Here is a 16,024-nt window from a genome sequence, read left to right on the forward strand (position 1 = left end):
CAGGAGCAGCAAAATCCCAATCTTGTGGAAGAATAAGCACAACTTTTGTTAACAAAATTAAGAGAACGAAACATTTCCTGGAGTTATCTGAGGGAGCTGTGATAATAGGAACAAAGGAGATGAGATTAATTATCTAAAGGCATTAAAAGAAGCCTCTCAAACAGCTACAGATGCCAGTTTACCTTGGTAACAAAAAGAAGATCCTTAGGTAGATAAATTATCAGTCAAAAGAGAAAAAGGAATAAAGAGAAACCCACAGTGTGCTCCCTGGGGTTGCTGTAGCAGGACCTCTACTGTCCAGCGTTCTCCTAAGTGCTTGTCTTGAGAGGGGTAGAAAACTGACAAAGCATCCTGATCAAAGCAGGTTAGCAAACCCATGTCAACAATAAAAGCTTGAAGAGGCCTGCACTCTGTACCATGGCATAACAAAGTTAAAATGTGGATTAAAAACTCCAAAGTGATATTCACAGGGGGGGGGGGGGAATGCAAACTGTACAAAGAGAAAATTGGGCTGAGCGTTAGGAGGAAATTCTAACACTGATGCAGGTAGCAGAAAGAAAGTGGGACCACACCAGGCTGCTTCAAGGAAAACATTGGTTCAATGCTCAGTCAAGAAGCAAGACCAAGGTTAGGAAATATTACCAAAGGAATGCAGAATGAAACAAAATCAGTCCACCTGCATGCTGACTGCTAACTAAACCTTCGCCTCCCTGCGCGAGGGATGGAAGAGCAAAGCTAGAAGATCGTATGGAACAGACACTAGAGAAGATGGGACATGACAGCAGTCCAACGAATCCTACCTCATGATGCAGTCACAGTTTACTTTCTAACAGAGGAAATAAGGGAGGCATCAAGCTGATAGGAGGCAGACAGTAAGAGGAACTACTTTACTTGATGTGAGAACTGTGTAGCTCTGCCACAGGTGTGAGGGTTCATACAGACACTGAAACCAAGTAGGCAATCAAAAACCTGCTAAGACTTCTGAACACAAGCACACCACTTCTGAATGGCAGATCATTAACAATGGGAATAACCTACCAGGAAAACACCATTCTAAGCCTCTGCTGATCATTTACTCTTCCCTATGCAACTGCTGTTAGCCATTCTCAGAACTATGCTTCAAGTGATCTTCTGTGATGCAATTCATAACTGAGTAAATGCCATTCTTGTTTCTTTATCAGCTCTGAACTTAAACCCACCATAATATAGCCCAAATGCAATCTCCTTTCACACAGTTGACAAAGCAAAATACCAACATGAAGTTTTGAGTGGATTCCTAGGCAATATACTGTCTTCATTCAGTCAGTGCTACAAGTGCATAAATACAGCTTATAAATCATCACACAAACTATATTCAACAGGGGAATTGGTTATCATAGTAACACTGCAATGGGTGACAAAAAAATGAGGCACATTTTATCTCAATCACAGTTTTCATTTGTACCTTTTTCTGGATCCAACTGTTCCTGGGAAAGAATACTGCACAGCACTGGGTTCTTCCACACTCCCTTCTCTTGTGTAAGTGTAGTTAAAATATGCAGTTCACAGCTGCCATTTTCCATCAAGTTTTTATGTGCCACCTGAAGAACATATTTTACAAAACAAAAGTATGGTTAAAAAGAATTTGACATTTGTGGGTTGGTTCCAACTTCTTTACACCTTACATCAGGAAAAAAAACCAACACAAAACCAAACCCAAACCTCTTACCAAGTAAAGATTTAAATAGACAACATTAATATTTGGCCTACAGAGGTTTTACTTCTGCCTCTGTCACCTAGGATTTAAGCTTGAGAAACCAAAGTGATTGAATGCCCCAAGCTTGCCTTGAGAATTATTAACAGGGCTGCTTCTTGAACTTCTGAAACTAGACTTTGAAATCAGCCTCCTTTTAGGAAACAGATGAGCAAATTCTCTTGCCCCCATATTGGTCTGCCATCAGCTGCCTAAACTCTTAATTCTTTTTAGACTCTTCAGCAGCTCAAAGTTTTATGCATTGGAAAGAGTGAAAAAAATACCTCTGTAAAGGTGAAAGATGTAAGGTGTCACTGTGTGGCTCTATGCAAACACAAGGAAGGCAGGCTGGAGTCTTAACAATCAATTAAATCAGTTTCTACACCATTTAAACACCAGAATTAATTCTGGTAGCAGATGTGTGTTTGGCAGCAAACTGACTACCTGCAAAAACTCTATGGCTTAAGTAGCAATCTACAATGAACAGTGGCCCTTAAAGAAAGGGCTCAGTTCTCTGTTCACTCTGTATCTACTTCTCCACCTGCTCTGAAGGCTGTGAAAGCTCCCAGCAACAAAACACACTTGCTCAGAATTGATTTACACCCAGCAGTTGCTTGTGAAAATTCACTCTGAAAGTCAGCCTTGCTCCTTACGTTATTAAGGCTGAGATTTTGGAGGTCATGTGACTGGGTCTTTTCTGTCTGTTATTCCTTGCTTCTCTTTAACCCCAAGTTTTTGATTGTTTTCAGCCATAGGCAGAACCTCCCACTACATACTTCTGATAAATACTGAGGAGCAGAACTTGTTTCAACACCTCCCTTTAAAGCAGAGCTCTAACCCTTAACCAGATAGTGCCCCGTGGGAGATCTACCAATCCTCCACTATCAACAGATCTTTCATTCCTAATGAATCTCAACTGTACAAGCACATATAGTGAAGGATGACTTCCTTCATTTCTCACAGTGTTAACAGACAAATGTCTTTTAAAACATGAGCTTCCCTTTAAGGTATCTGAAAACCTCTTTCTCTCCACAGCTGCTACATGAACTATGACTGACAAATGATAGGAGTGACAGCAATTATTAAGAGAGTACATAGGATTTCCAGCTGAAGGCCTTGATCTTTATCAGCCACCAGGAAACATGTGTTCAAGCATGCTACATGCTTAATATCCTCTGGTTTCCAAACCATTAAGCCTTGGATTTAATAAATCTAACTCACCTGGACAAAAGCCTGAAATTCTTCCCACTTAGTTTCAGGCAAATCAAGAGGCAGACACAGCAGAAGTTCGATACAGCTTCTAGAAGACAAACAGGAGTGTTACTGAGGCAATGTCCAGCTAACAGCTCTGCTCTAGAGTCCAAACAGTTGTTTGACATGCCAAAAAACCCCAAGCATCATGAAACAGTTTGCTTTCTTTGAAGAGATAAAGAAAAGGTCAGGGATGTTTGGCAGCAGTATTTGGCAAACTCCTCTAAAACACACTGATTTTTTTTCAAACATGGATTTAGCACTGCAGAACAGCCCTGTGGAAACTGATGCACTATCAGGCTGCATGAGGATCAACAGCAGCAAAGTGCTTAAGCCAGGGATGTTGTCTTGTCCTAGATTAGGAGTCCTTCCCAAGACTGCCTCAGGTACAGTCAGTGCTGCTTGTGAGAGAATGAGGAAGGAAGGGAGCATCCACGAGGATGATCAGAGGGCTGGAGCTGCTCTGCTATGAGGAATCACAGAATTTCTTAGATTGGCAAAGTCCTTCAAGCTCCTTGAGTCCAATCATTGGTTTCACACTGCCAAGTCCTTGACTAAACCAAAGCCCTCAGCACAACATCTGATCACTATGAATCGCTATGGTTGGAAAGGACCACTAGGAGGAGAGACTGAGGGAGTTGGGGCTGTTCAGTCTGGAGAGGAGAAGGCTCCCAGGTGACCTTATTGTGGCTTTGCAGGATCTGAAGGGGGCTACAAGAAAGATGGGGAGGGACTGTTTAGGCTGCCAGGCAGTGACAGGATTGGGGGGAATGGAATGAAGCTGGAAGTGGGGAGATTCAGACTGGATGTTAGGAAGTTGTTGAGCATGAGAGTGGTGAGAGGCTGGAATGGGTTGCCCAGGGAGGTGGTGGAAGCTCCATCCCTGGAAGTGTTTAAGGCCAGGCTGGCTGAGGCTGTGGGCAGCCTGTTCTAGGGTAGGGTGTCCCTGGGCATGGCAGGGGGTTGGAACTGGCTGCTCCTTGTGCTCCCTTCCATCCCTGACTGTTTCTATGATTCTATTCTATTCTATTCTATTCTATGATCCCATCCTACTTAGAATTTCTACAGACTGTCAAGTGGATTGGTGTGCTGGTTTGAGGCTAACTGGAATATTCTAAAGAGAGAAATAAATCATTAGTTGTGAAAAGAACTAATGCTAAAGTTTCTGCTGTCCATTGGTTTGCTGAAAGGTATAAAAAGTCCAAGTATAAACAATTTGTTCTTTGCTCCTGAGCATTGGATCTATTCACTGCTTTCTAACCTGTTCCACTAACCCTGGCTAGCATTTCCAGATAACATCTGAGCTTTGCTGACTGTTTTCTGTCTGGGAGAGATAGAAAGTGGCTTTGAGTCCCTTCTGGGCAGCTTCTCCATCCAGAAGGGAAGTTTGGATTTCTGTATTACTTCTAAACTGCATATAATTGTAAATATATGTAAATACATTGTATATATATGCTTGTAAATGTAGCTTTGCTGTAAACAGAGTTTTATCTTACTTCAGTCTGTCTGACCTGGTCTGGTAAATTTCACAGAATCACAGAATGAACCAGGTTGGAAAAGACCTCTAAGATCATCCAGTCCAACCTAGCACCTAACACCTTCTAATCAACTAACCAAGGGCACCAAGTGCCTCATCCAGCCTCCTTTTAAACACTTCCAGGGATGGTGACTCCACCACCTCCCTGGGCAGCCCATTCCAATGCCAATCACTCTCTCTGACAACAGCTTCCTCCTAACATCCAACCTGAACCTGCTCTGGCACAGCTTGAGGCTGTGTCCCCTTCTTCTGTCCCTGGGTGCCTGGCAGCAGAGCCCAACCCCACCTAGCTACAGCCTCCCTGCAGGCAGCTGCAGGCAGCAATGAGCTCTGCCCTGAGCCTCCTCTGCTGCAGGCTGCACACCCCCAGCTCCCTCAGCCTCTCCTCACAGGGCTGTGCTCCAGGCTCCTTCCCAGCCTTGCTGCCCTTCTCTGGACACCTTCCAGCACCTCTCTGCTATCTTTCTTAAATTGAGGGGCCCAGAACTGGGCCCAGAACTCAAGGTGTGGCCTGAGTACAGAGGTAGAAGGACCTCCCTGGGCCTGCTGGCCACACTGTTCCTGACACAAGCCAGGATGCCACTGGCCTTCTTTCCCACCTGGGCACACTGCTGGCTCCTGTTCAGTTACCTGCCAACCAGCACCCTTAGCTCCCTTCTCTGCCTGGCTGCTCTCCAGCCACTCTGTCCCCGCAGTGCAAGAGGTGGGAAGTTCCTTAACGCACTACAACTGGAGAAGCCTTTGGGCAATGCAAAGTTAGGAGCAGAGGAGGTTGGTTAAGAGCAAAACGATACTCACAGTGCTAACCGCTCGAGCACGAAGGCTACGTTTTCACACTCGGAGGTAAGGTACGGGCGCGCCTGGACGCAACTTCGGATGGCCACAGTGTACACCTCGAGCAGGGGCAGGGGGTCTTCAGAGGTTTTCCACTTCTCTGCATATTCCAGCAAAGTCTGTTTAGGAAAAGCAAAAACAAACAAACAACCCCCAAATTTAGGAGCCAACACTAAGATTGTAGCTTCACACTCCTTGCTCGAAGGCGATCCTGCTGAATCGCAGACTCGGTGAGGCTGGAACAGAGCTCAGCCTAAGACCTGACACCACCACAGCCACCAGAGCCTAGCACTAAGTGCCCTCGGGGATGGTGACTCCACCTCCCTGGAAAGTCCATTCCAGTCTGTAATGACCTTTTCCATCAGGAAGTGTTACCTAACATCCAACCTAACCCTCTCCTGGTTCAGCTTCAGGCCATGCCCTCTCCTCTTGGCACAACTTGCCTGGGAGCAGAGCCTGACCCCCACCTGACTACAACTTCCCTTCAGGTAGCTGCCGAGTGAGCTAAGGTCCCCCCTGAGCCTCCTCTCCTGCAGGCTAACCCAGCCCAGCTCCCTCAGCCACTCCTCAGCAGCCTTCCCCTCCAGCCCCCTCCCCACTCTCGTCGCTCTCCTCTGGCCTCGCTCCAGCCTCTCAATCTCTCTCTTGCAGTGAGGGCCCAGAGCTGCTCCAGCTGAGGCCTCCCCAGTGCCAGCCCAGGGCAGAATGACATCCCCACTGCTGCTGGCCACAGTGCTCCTGACACAAGCCAAGATGCCATTGGCTTCCTGTGCCAGCTGGGCACACTGCTGGCCCATGCCCAGCCAGCTGTCACCCTGCACTGCCAGCTCCCTCTGTGCCAGGCTGCTCTCAGCCACTCCTGCCCCAGCCTGTGGCTGCATGGAGTTAGTGTGGCCAAAGAGCAGGAGCCTGCACTTGGCCTTGTTGAACCTCATCCTGTTGGCCTCAGCCATCGACCCAGCCTGGGCAGGGCTCTCTGCAGTGTCTCCTAGCTTCCAGCAGATCCACACTGCCCCAGCTTGCTGTCATCCACCAATTTTCTAACAGTACACTTGATCTCCTCATGCAAGTCATCAATAAAGATGTTGGATCAAGCATAATAATGATTATTTCTATTGCTTTAATATGAATTACAAGTCCTCAAAGCATGCTTTTTTCTCCTTAAAATAGATTGTTTCATTATCAAGTGGAACTTCAACTCCTCACAATCATTTTCTGAGCACATAGAATTGTTATGACTGACACTTCCCTCTTATGGCATCACAGGTCACAGGATGTTAGGGGTTGGAAGGGACCCAAGGAGATCATCCACTCCAACCCCTCTGCCAGAGCAGGACAATTCTATCTAACACACATCACAGAGGACAATATCCAGACAGGCCTTGAAAGGCTCCAGAGAAGGAGACTCCACAACCTCTCTGGGCAGCCTGTGCCAGGGCTCTGGGTCCCTTACACTCAAGAAGTTCTTGCTCATGTTGAGGTGGAACTTCCTGTGCTGCAGTTTGCACTCATTACCCCTTGTCCTATCCCAGGGCACAGCTGAGAAGCATTTGTCCCCTCGTTCCTGACCCCCAGCCCTCAGCTATTTATAGACATTGCTCAGGTCCCCTCTCAGTTTTCTCCAGACCAAACAGCCCCAGGTCCCTCAGCCTCTCCTCATCAGGCAGTGTTCCAATCCCTTCATCATCTTTGTAACCCTCTGTTGGACTCTTTAGAGTAGATCTCTGTCCCTCCTGAACTGGGGAGGAGCCCAAAGCTAAATGCAATACAGCAGGTGAGGTCTCACTAAGGCAGAGAGGGAGAAGAACCTCCCTGGATCTGCTAGACACACTCCTCTTAATGTACCTCTGGATCCCACTGGCTTTCTTGGCCTCAAGGGCACATTGCTGTCCCATGGATAGCTTCTTGTCCACCAGGACTCTCAGGCCTTTCTCCACAGATGGCATTTATTTTGTCTGACATCCTGCTGCAAGCAGGGCCATTAGATTAAGCTGTTTGCAGCAACGTCTGATGGAGCTATAACTATCCTCAAAGACTCCACAACCTCTGTGGGCAACCCATCTCTAAGTGCCAGTTGCTGGGATTTTTCCCAGCCAGTACCTTGATGCAGTGCACAGGCTCTCAATAAAAAGATTCATCTCCCTCAACCTGCTGGCCCCATCCTTGCTAGGAGAGCTGAGGATGGAGCTGGAGCTCTGCCACAAGGGCATGCTGCTGGCTGTTGAGGACAGATGGGCTCATGGCTGCAGAGCAGCCTCCTGTCTCTACTGGTGTACAGAATCACAGAATGGTTTAGGTTGGAAGGGAGCTCAAAGCACAGCCAGTTCCAACCCCCTCCATGGCAGGGACACCTCCCACTAGAACAGGTCACTCAAGGCCTCATCCAACCTGGTCCTGAACACCTTCAGGGAGGGAGCATCTATAACCTCCCCGGGCAACCTGTGCCAGTGTCTCACCACCCTCACTGCAAACAACTTCTTCCTAACAGCCAGTTTACATCTCCCCTCTGCCACTTTAAACCCATTCCTCATTGTCCTGTCATGACAAGACCTTGTCAATAGTCCCTCCCCAACCTTCCTGTAGCCCCCTTCAGATACTGGAAGGCTACTCCAAGGTCTTCTCAAAGCCTTCTCCAGGCTGCAACTCTCAGCCTGTGCTCAGAGCAGAGCTGCTGCAGTTCTCTCAGCATCTTGGTGGCCTCCTTTGGACTGGCTCCCACACTTCCATGTCCTGCTTGTGCTGGGAGCTTCAGGACTGCACCCAGGACTGCAGGTGGGGTCTGAGGAGTGCAGAGCCAAGGGGCAGAATCCCCTCCCTTGCCTTGTGGTAAAGCACCACAGATAATGGCTAAGAAATGAAGCAGGAGTAAAATGAAGCAGAAGCATGAAAGAAGCCACAAAAGAGAGCTGGATAAACAAGCTACCATCAATTTGGGTGCCATTTGGCAATTTTGAGCTATGCACTAGAATAATCAGAACAAAGGAGCTGGCTTCAAAGCATCTTGAAAGAAAGGCCTGTAAGAAGTCTCCCTCTGCCCAAATATTCACATAACCAGATGCACTATGATCTCAGTTATTGATTTGTCATACAGGCCTTGCTTAAGGTTGCTAGTGCTAAAACAGCAAAGCTGAATCAAAAATGGCTTCAGAAAGGAAACTCTACATCCTTCACTCTCTCTTTCACAGAATCACAGAAACATGCAGGATGGAAAAGCCCCTCAGGATCACCAACCCAGAACCCTGCTCTACAAGGTGCACCCTAAACCACAGCCCCAAGCACCACAGCCAAACTACCTTTAAACACATCCAGGCTGGGTGACTCCACCACCTCTCTGGGCAGCTCATTCCAGTGCCTGACCACTCTTTCTGTAAAAATATTTTTCCTCATGTCCAGTCTAAACCCTCCCAGTTCCAGCTTGAGTCTATTCTCTCTTGTTCTATCCCTAATTCCCTGTGAGCAGAGCCCAGCACCAACCTCTCCACAACCTCCTCTCAGGTAGCTGCAGACAGCCATGAGCTCTGCCCTCAGCCTCCTCTGTTCCACATTAACCAGCCCCAGCTCCTTCAGTCTCTCCTCATCAGATTTACTCTCCAGGCCCTTCACAGCTTCCTTGTCCTCCTCTGCACTGCCTCCAGCACCTCCACAGCTCTCTTGCATTGAGGTGCCCAAAGTTGAACACAGCACTCAAGGTGTGGCCTCAGCAGAGCAGAGTCCAAGGGCACAATCCCCTCCCTGCTGCTGCTGGCCACAGCATTTCTAATCCCAGCCAGGATGCCATTGGCCTTCTGGCCACCTGGGCACACTGCTGGCTGCTATTCAGCTGCCTGTCCATTACAACCCCTAGGTCCCTTTCTGCCAGGCAGCTCTCCAGCCACACAGCCCCAAGCCTGTAGTACTACCTGGGGTTGTGCCTCAAGTGCAGGAGCTGGCATTTGCCCTTATAGAATGGGTTTGGTTGGAAGGGACTTCCAAGTCATAAATGTATTTTCATACCAGAAAAATTAGGTTTATTTGTTGAAGCCAATATATCAAATTCTGATTGTGATCCATCACTAATGTCTTTACAACAAAATAAATACAACACTTGGCAAGTGAAGTACATTTTGAAGTCAGCCACCAAGCCAAGACAACACATTCCAAAGTCTCAAAGTGGTGTGTAGAAGAAAGAAAGGGATGAGCAAGGAGAAGGAAGGGATGAGCAAGAGAGAAGTACCTAAGCACTTGGTCCTCTGAGAAGTGTGAGTGAAGAATTAAAGAGGACTCTCAGCAGCTGCTGACAAAACAGTAACAGCTGGAATCTAAAGAAACCAAGAGCCACAGGAGAGAGACACTGATCAATAAAGCAAGCCATGACAAGTGACCATGGAGAGTTGCAATAACCAGATCAGAACAAGCTTCCAAGCTAGGCAATATCACCCTCTGAACTAAAAAATGAGGACACTGGAGACCACAGGCCCAATATGACAAAACCCAGCTGGAATTCTCCCAAATAATCTGGAACTGCACAGACCTCATCAATGCAGTCATCAACTGCAGAGAATAGGATTGGGGAAGAAGGACACAAACCCTTGGAGAACCTAAGCTGGTTCAAGAACCAGAACTTGGCCAAGTTTCATGTAAACATGAGGAGGATTTTTTTCCCTGTGAGGGTGACAGAAGCCTGGAAGAGGCTGCCCAGGGGAGTTGTGGAGATACCCCAAACCAGTCTGGATGCGCTCCAGAGTGATCTGCTCTAGGGGATGCTGCTCTGGCAGGAGGCTTGGACTAGATGAGCTTTCCAGGTCCCTGCTAGCCCCTGACATTCTGCAATCCTGTGAACACTACCCCAAACACACTACTCGACAGACTCCCAGCTTCCATCATGCTGCTGAACTGTTACTACCAATACAGTATCCTTTAAAAGCAGCTTGTACAGACCCAAACCCTCCGTAGAAAGCAAGCAACGAAGTCTGCACTGTAACACAGTGGCATTAATTTCAGCTCTAAATAGTGCTATTTTTTATCCTCTATACATAGATCAGCCACTTTCCAAGCCATTACCCAAACTGTATGAAGCATTTGCACCCACCACACCCTTCAAAAGTATTCATCAGTGTGACAGATTTCCTTCTCTGGATGTCCCTAGCCTGTATTACAGCACTGCCACTGTGCAAGTAGAGTAAAATTCATTCTGCTTTGCTTAATGAATCATTGTTGTGCTCTGCTTACAACCATAAAAAGAAAGAATTTTACCCCTAGCCCTGGGCCTCATTAAGTTATTTCTCTCCCTAGTCAGGACAAGGTTGTTAATCAAGCCAAGTACTTTACTCAAGCACAGCAAAATAAAGTTTTGCTCCTTCTGTGAGCCTGGAACAGGCATTTTTTTGTTTCAGAAGCAGCTTACATAGTAACAAATGCCCAGAACCCCTGAAGCATCTCAATTTGTACAATAGAAATCAGTAAGTGTTCTACCTGTGATTTAAGCTCTGGAAAATATACAGCCATTTCATATTCTTCCATCTTTCTGAGAAGCTTGCATCACAGAATTGTCAGGGTTGGAAGGGACCACAAGGATCACCCATTTGCAACCCTCCTGCCATGGACAAGGACACCTCACGCTAGAGCAGGTTGCTCACAGCCACATCCAGCCTGGCCTTAAAAACATCCAGGGATGAGGCTTCCACTGCCCAGGTGGCCAAGAAAGCCAATGGCATCCTGGCTGGGATCAGAAATGCTGTGGCCAGCAGCAGCAGGGAGGGGATTGTGCCCTTGGACTCAGCTCTGGGGAGGCCACACCTCAAGTACTGTGTTCAGTTTGGGCACCTCAATGCAAGAGAGCTGTGGAGGTGCTGGAGGCAGTGCAGAGGAGGGCAAGGAAGCTGTGAAGGGCCTGGAGAATAAATCTGATGAGGAGAGACTGAAGGAGCTGGGGATGGGCAGTGTGGAACAGAGGAAGTGGCAGGCAGAGCTCATGGCTGGCTGCAGCTACCTGAGAGGAGGTTGTGGAGAGGCTGCTGCTGGGCTCTGCTCACAGGGAGAAATGATAGAAGAAGAGGAAATGGCCTCAAGCTGTGACTGGGACATGGGGAAACTTTTTTTCACTCCTAAATGGCACACCTCAACTCTGTGTTAGGAATCAGTGCCACACATTCAGCCTGCAAAAATGGATACAGCTCTCTTATAAATCACAGAATTCTGCACAACTATTTCCCTGAAGTTTGATCTTCACCATCTTCTAACTAATATTTGTGGAGTAAAGGCTGTTAGAGCCCTAAGGAAATAATCTATGACTGGAGCTAATCCTTAATCAGTAAGAAACAAGTCTTAATTCCTATCAGCTCCCCAATTATGTTCACTATGTGGGCTCGAGTTCTTGAGCCAGTACAAAGAAAACAAAGCAGAATTATTTCTTTTCAGAGAAACGTTGACTTACTGCATGAAATCAATAGAACATGAGCAGATTTATCTGATTTTTCTTTGAGCAACACTCATACAAGCAGTGACCTTCATGATAATTGCCTTGCAGGACATGTGCACTGCTTCAATGTTCCCTAATTTTACCACTTAAAGCTTGCTGTGGTTCAGGTCCAGCCAGTAGCTGAGCCCCGTGCAGCTGCTTGTGGAATTGCAAGTCCCACCCTGCAGTGGGATGGGAGATAAAATTGGGATAAAAAGGCCAAAGCCTGTGGATTGAGATAAGGAGAGTTTAAGAGAACAGCACATAGAGATAAAATCAATTAGGAATAGCAGTAACATGAATGAAATACTATACACAGCAAGTGCAGCACTGACCACGATGGCCTGGCCACCTGAACCTGCCCCACTGAATCACAGGATGTCAGGGGCTGGAAGGGACCTCCAAAGCTCAGCCAGGCCAACCCCCCTGCCACAGCAGCAGCACCCAGAGCAGATCACACAGGAACACAGCCAGGCAGCTCTGGAATATCTTCAGAGACAGACTCCACACCTCCCCTGAGCAGCCTCTTCCAGGCTTCTGTCACTCTCACAGCAAAAGACTTCCTCCTCATGTTTCCATGGAACTTCCTCTGCCTCAACTCCCACCCAGTGCCCCTTGTGCTGGCACTGGGCATCACCCAGCAGAGCCTGGCTCCAGCTTCTTGGCACTCACCCTGCACATCCTTGTAACCACCCATGAGGTCCCCCCCTCAGGGTGCCGCTCTCCCAGCAGCACAGCCCCAGCTCCCTCAGGCTCTCCTCCTAAGGAAGATCTTCCACTCCATTTTTGTGGCTCTGTGCTGGACTCTTTCAAGCAGTTCCCTGAGGTCCTTCTTGAACTGAGGGGCCCAGAACTGGACACAATACTCCAGATGCAGTCTCAGCAGGGCAGAGTAGAGGAGGAGGAGAACCTCTCTTGACCTACTAACCACAGCCCTTCCAATCCACTGCACAATGGCATTGGTCTTCCTGGCCACAGGAGCACATTGTTGGCTCATGGTCAACATGTCACAGCCAGTCACTTGCTCAAAGCACCTGTGCTTGCTTCTGTTTGCCCTGGCTGCCCCCTCCCTTAGCCAAAACCGTGCAACTTGGGTCCACTTTAATGCAAGTATGGAAATGAGCAACCAGAACTGCCTGTGAAACAGTATGGGAGCTAGGAACTAGCCACAGATGTTTCATATACATTCAATTAATGATTCATAAATTGAGTCTGACTGGTAATTAAACTACCATGAATTTAATCAGTCATAAAGCTCAGAATTCTGCTCTTTGGTTTCATAACAGCCTTCTGAGTTAATTTTCTAACCCACTGTTCTTCAGCAAGCTCAGGACATCACTACTCAGCTCAGCTGAGGGCAAGTGTTGCTTTTTCTCTTGCAGGTGCTGCACCACCTGAAGCAACTCCCCCCTGGCATCAGCGGCAAAGCAACAAGACTGAAGATAGCAGCCCCAAAGCGTTACTCTCCTTGCACTAAGCAGGCTCCTTCTCTGGCTCTCTACACTCTGTACCTGCTTTATTGCCCAATCAGTGCTGGACAGATGCTGTTACGTTCAAGCAGTTCTAATAAATTCTTACTCTCAATTTAGTAAGAGAATAAATACAATTTATCTGTGCCACTTCTTCCCTCCTTAGAAGATTATAACCTAGGGAGATGCAAAAGCATGGGAAGAGGCACAGTCAAAATTTCCTTCTTTTCTGCAGCTGGGGCGAGGCAATGCCAAGCACAACTCCAGGCTGGGCAGTGAGTGGCTGGAGAGCATCCCTGAGGAGAGGGACTTGGGGATGCTGCTGGAGGAGAAGCTCAACAGGAGCCAGCAGTGTGCACTTGCAGCCCAGAGAGCAACCAGAGCCTGGGCTGCAGCAGGAGCAGTGTGGCCAGCAGGGCCAGGGAGGGGATTCTCCCCCTCTGCTCTGCTCTGCTGAGACCCCACCTGGAGTCCTGCATCCAGTTCTGGAACCCCTGGGACAAGAAGGATGTGGAGATGCTGGAGAGTGTCCAGAGCAGGGCCAGGAGGATGCTCAGAGGCTGCAGCAGCTCCGCTGTGGGGGAGACTGAGAGAGCTGAGGCTGTGCAGTCTGGAGAAGAGGAGGCTCCGAGGTGACCTTATTGTCACCTTTCAGTATCTGAAAGGGTTCTACAAAGAAGCTGAGGAGGGGCTTTTTAGGCTCTCAGGGAGTGACAGGATGAGGGGGAATGGAGCAAAGCTGGAGGTGGGGAGAGTTAGACTGGACATGAGGAGGAAGTTGTTCAGCATGAGAGTGGTGAGAGCCTGGAACAGGTTGCCCAGGGAGGTGGTGGAAGCTTCATCCCTGGAGGTGTTTAAGGCCAGGATGGATGTAAATCTGACGAAAAGCAACTGAAGGAGCTGGGGCTGGTTAGTGTGAAACAGAGGATGCTGAGGGCAGAGCTTATGGCTCTCTGCAGCTACCTGAAGGGAGGCTGTAGCCAGGTGGGGTTGGGCTCTTCTGCCAGGCAACCAGCAACAGAACAAGGGGACACAGTGCCAGGGGAGGCCTAGGCTGGATGTTAGGAGGAAGTTGTTGGTGCCATGGTCTGGTTGATTGGCCAGGGCTGGGTGCTAGGTTGGACTGGGTGATCTTGGAGGTCTCTTCCAACCTGGTTGATTCTATGAATGGTCTCAAGCTGCAACTGAGTATGCTTAGACTGGACATGAGGAAAAACTTTTTTATGGTAAGAGTTAGGCATTGGAAGGGGCTGCCTAGGGAGGTGGTTGAGTCACCATCCCTAGATGTGTTCAAAGGTTGTTTGGATTTGGTGCTTGGGGACATGGTTTAGGGTCCACCTTGCAGAGTAGGGTTCTGAGTTGGACTTGGTGATCCTTGGGGGCTTCTCCAACCAGAATGTCCCTGTGACTCTGTAAAGCATGCAACAATGAGGCAGGTGAAGCAGGCAAAGCCAGACAACACTAAGAAAATGTTTATTGTGCCTATTGAGAGTCTTCCTATGATAAGTGATTGCTGCTGAATGATGAACACTGACAATGCAGCCATGCTGACCTGGAAACAGATGATGCCTCCCTATTTCTTATTACCAGCACAATCCTTTCTTTTGTATTGCAAAGTTGAAAGGGAGTCCTGAAAGCAAGCTGTAAGACTCTTAATAAAACTCCATCTGAAATGAAAGTGCAAACACTGGCCACTGTACCCTGCACATTTCCTCCTTCTTGAACTGTCATCTGCCTGCTTCTGACACTTGAAAAGTAATTTCACTGCAGTTCAGACGAGTGAGATTTACTGTACACTTCTGAAACAGTATTCAATTTTGTGGCTTTCTCATTTTATCTGCATAGCTTGCAGATAATCACTAACTAAACATAAGGATTCTGAGGTCTGACTACTAGGCTTAGATCATTTCTCTCTGCTGCATTCCTCCTCCAGCAAAGGAGCTGTCTACTGTTGGACATGAGGGAGAATTTCCTAACAGTGGGAGTGGTGACATGCTACAAGAGGTTGCCCAGAGATATGGTGGAGGCCCCATACATGGAGATATTCAAGGTCAAACTTAACGAGGCCTTGAGCAATCTGATCCAGTTAGAGACGTCTCTGCTCACCACAGGGGTTTGGAGCAGATAACCTTTGAGGGTCCCTTCCAACCCGATGCATTCTGTGATTCTGTATTCAGTTACAAACATAGCCCAAGTCATAAAAGACCCTCCCCAACACTAGCTCCAAGGGCTGGTTGACTGTGATTATAAGTCACTTTTCACTTCCAAAACCAGAACAGATCTCCTTTATGCTGAAAAAAACATTTTCCATGCATACATTTCAGTGTTGATCTTTCAGGTATGGTAAGCAGGAGCTGGGACTAATGCTTTGTTTAACTGTTACTCAAAAGAAAACAGAGAAACAGCTGAAATTGCTGTTAGCATTCCTCCCCCTGGAGAGTTAAGAACACCATGAAATATTTGTTAAACCAGTACAGTTCCTGCACTATCTGCAGCTCTGCAAGAGGTATTGTTCATCAGAACATGCACACAGGCAATCCTGTGCTCACACTTCACAGAATCACTAAATGTCAGGGGCTGGAAGGGACCTCCAAAGCTCAGCCAGTCTAAGCCCCCTGCCACAGCAGCAGCACCCAGAGCAGAGCACACAGGAACACATCCAGGCAGCTCTGGAATAGCTCCAGAGAGGGAGACTCCACAGCCCTCCTGGGCAGCCTCTGCCAGGCTTCCGTCACTCTCACAGGGAAAACATTTCCCTCATGTTC

General features: G+C 47.9%; 1 protein-coding gene across 2 annotated transcripts in view; it reads right to left on the reverse strand.

Moving 5' to 3' along the window:
• The window catches only part of ZNF292 (zinc finger protein 292), a 57,178-nt gene that overhangs the window by 22,875 nt on the left and 18,279 nt on the right, over nt 1–16,024 (reverse strand). For both annotated transcript variants that reach the window (XM_064169141.1, XM_064169140.1), the window contains exons 2-4: nt 5,319–5,473; nt 2,954–3,032; nt 1,445–1,580 (exon numbers count right to left, since the gene is read on the reverse strand). In XM_064169141.1, coding sequence (XP_064025211.1) covers nt 1,445–1,580; nt 2,954–3,032; nt 5,319–5,473 — 370 coding nt within the window. The remainder of the gene's footprint in view (nt 1–1,444; nt 1,581–2,953; nt 3,033–5,318; nt 5,474–16,024) is intronic.

The sequence above is a fragment of the Pogoniulus pusillus genome, chromosome 31 (genome assembly GCF_015220805.1).
Source record: "Pogoniulus pusillus isolate bPogPus1 chromosome 31, bPogPus1.pri, whole genome shotgun sequence".
NCBI classification, from domain to species: domain Eukaryota; kingdom Metazoa; phylum Chordata; class Aves; order Piciformes; family Lybiidae; genus Pogoniulus; species Pogoniulus pusillus.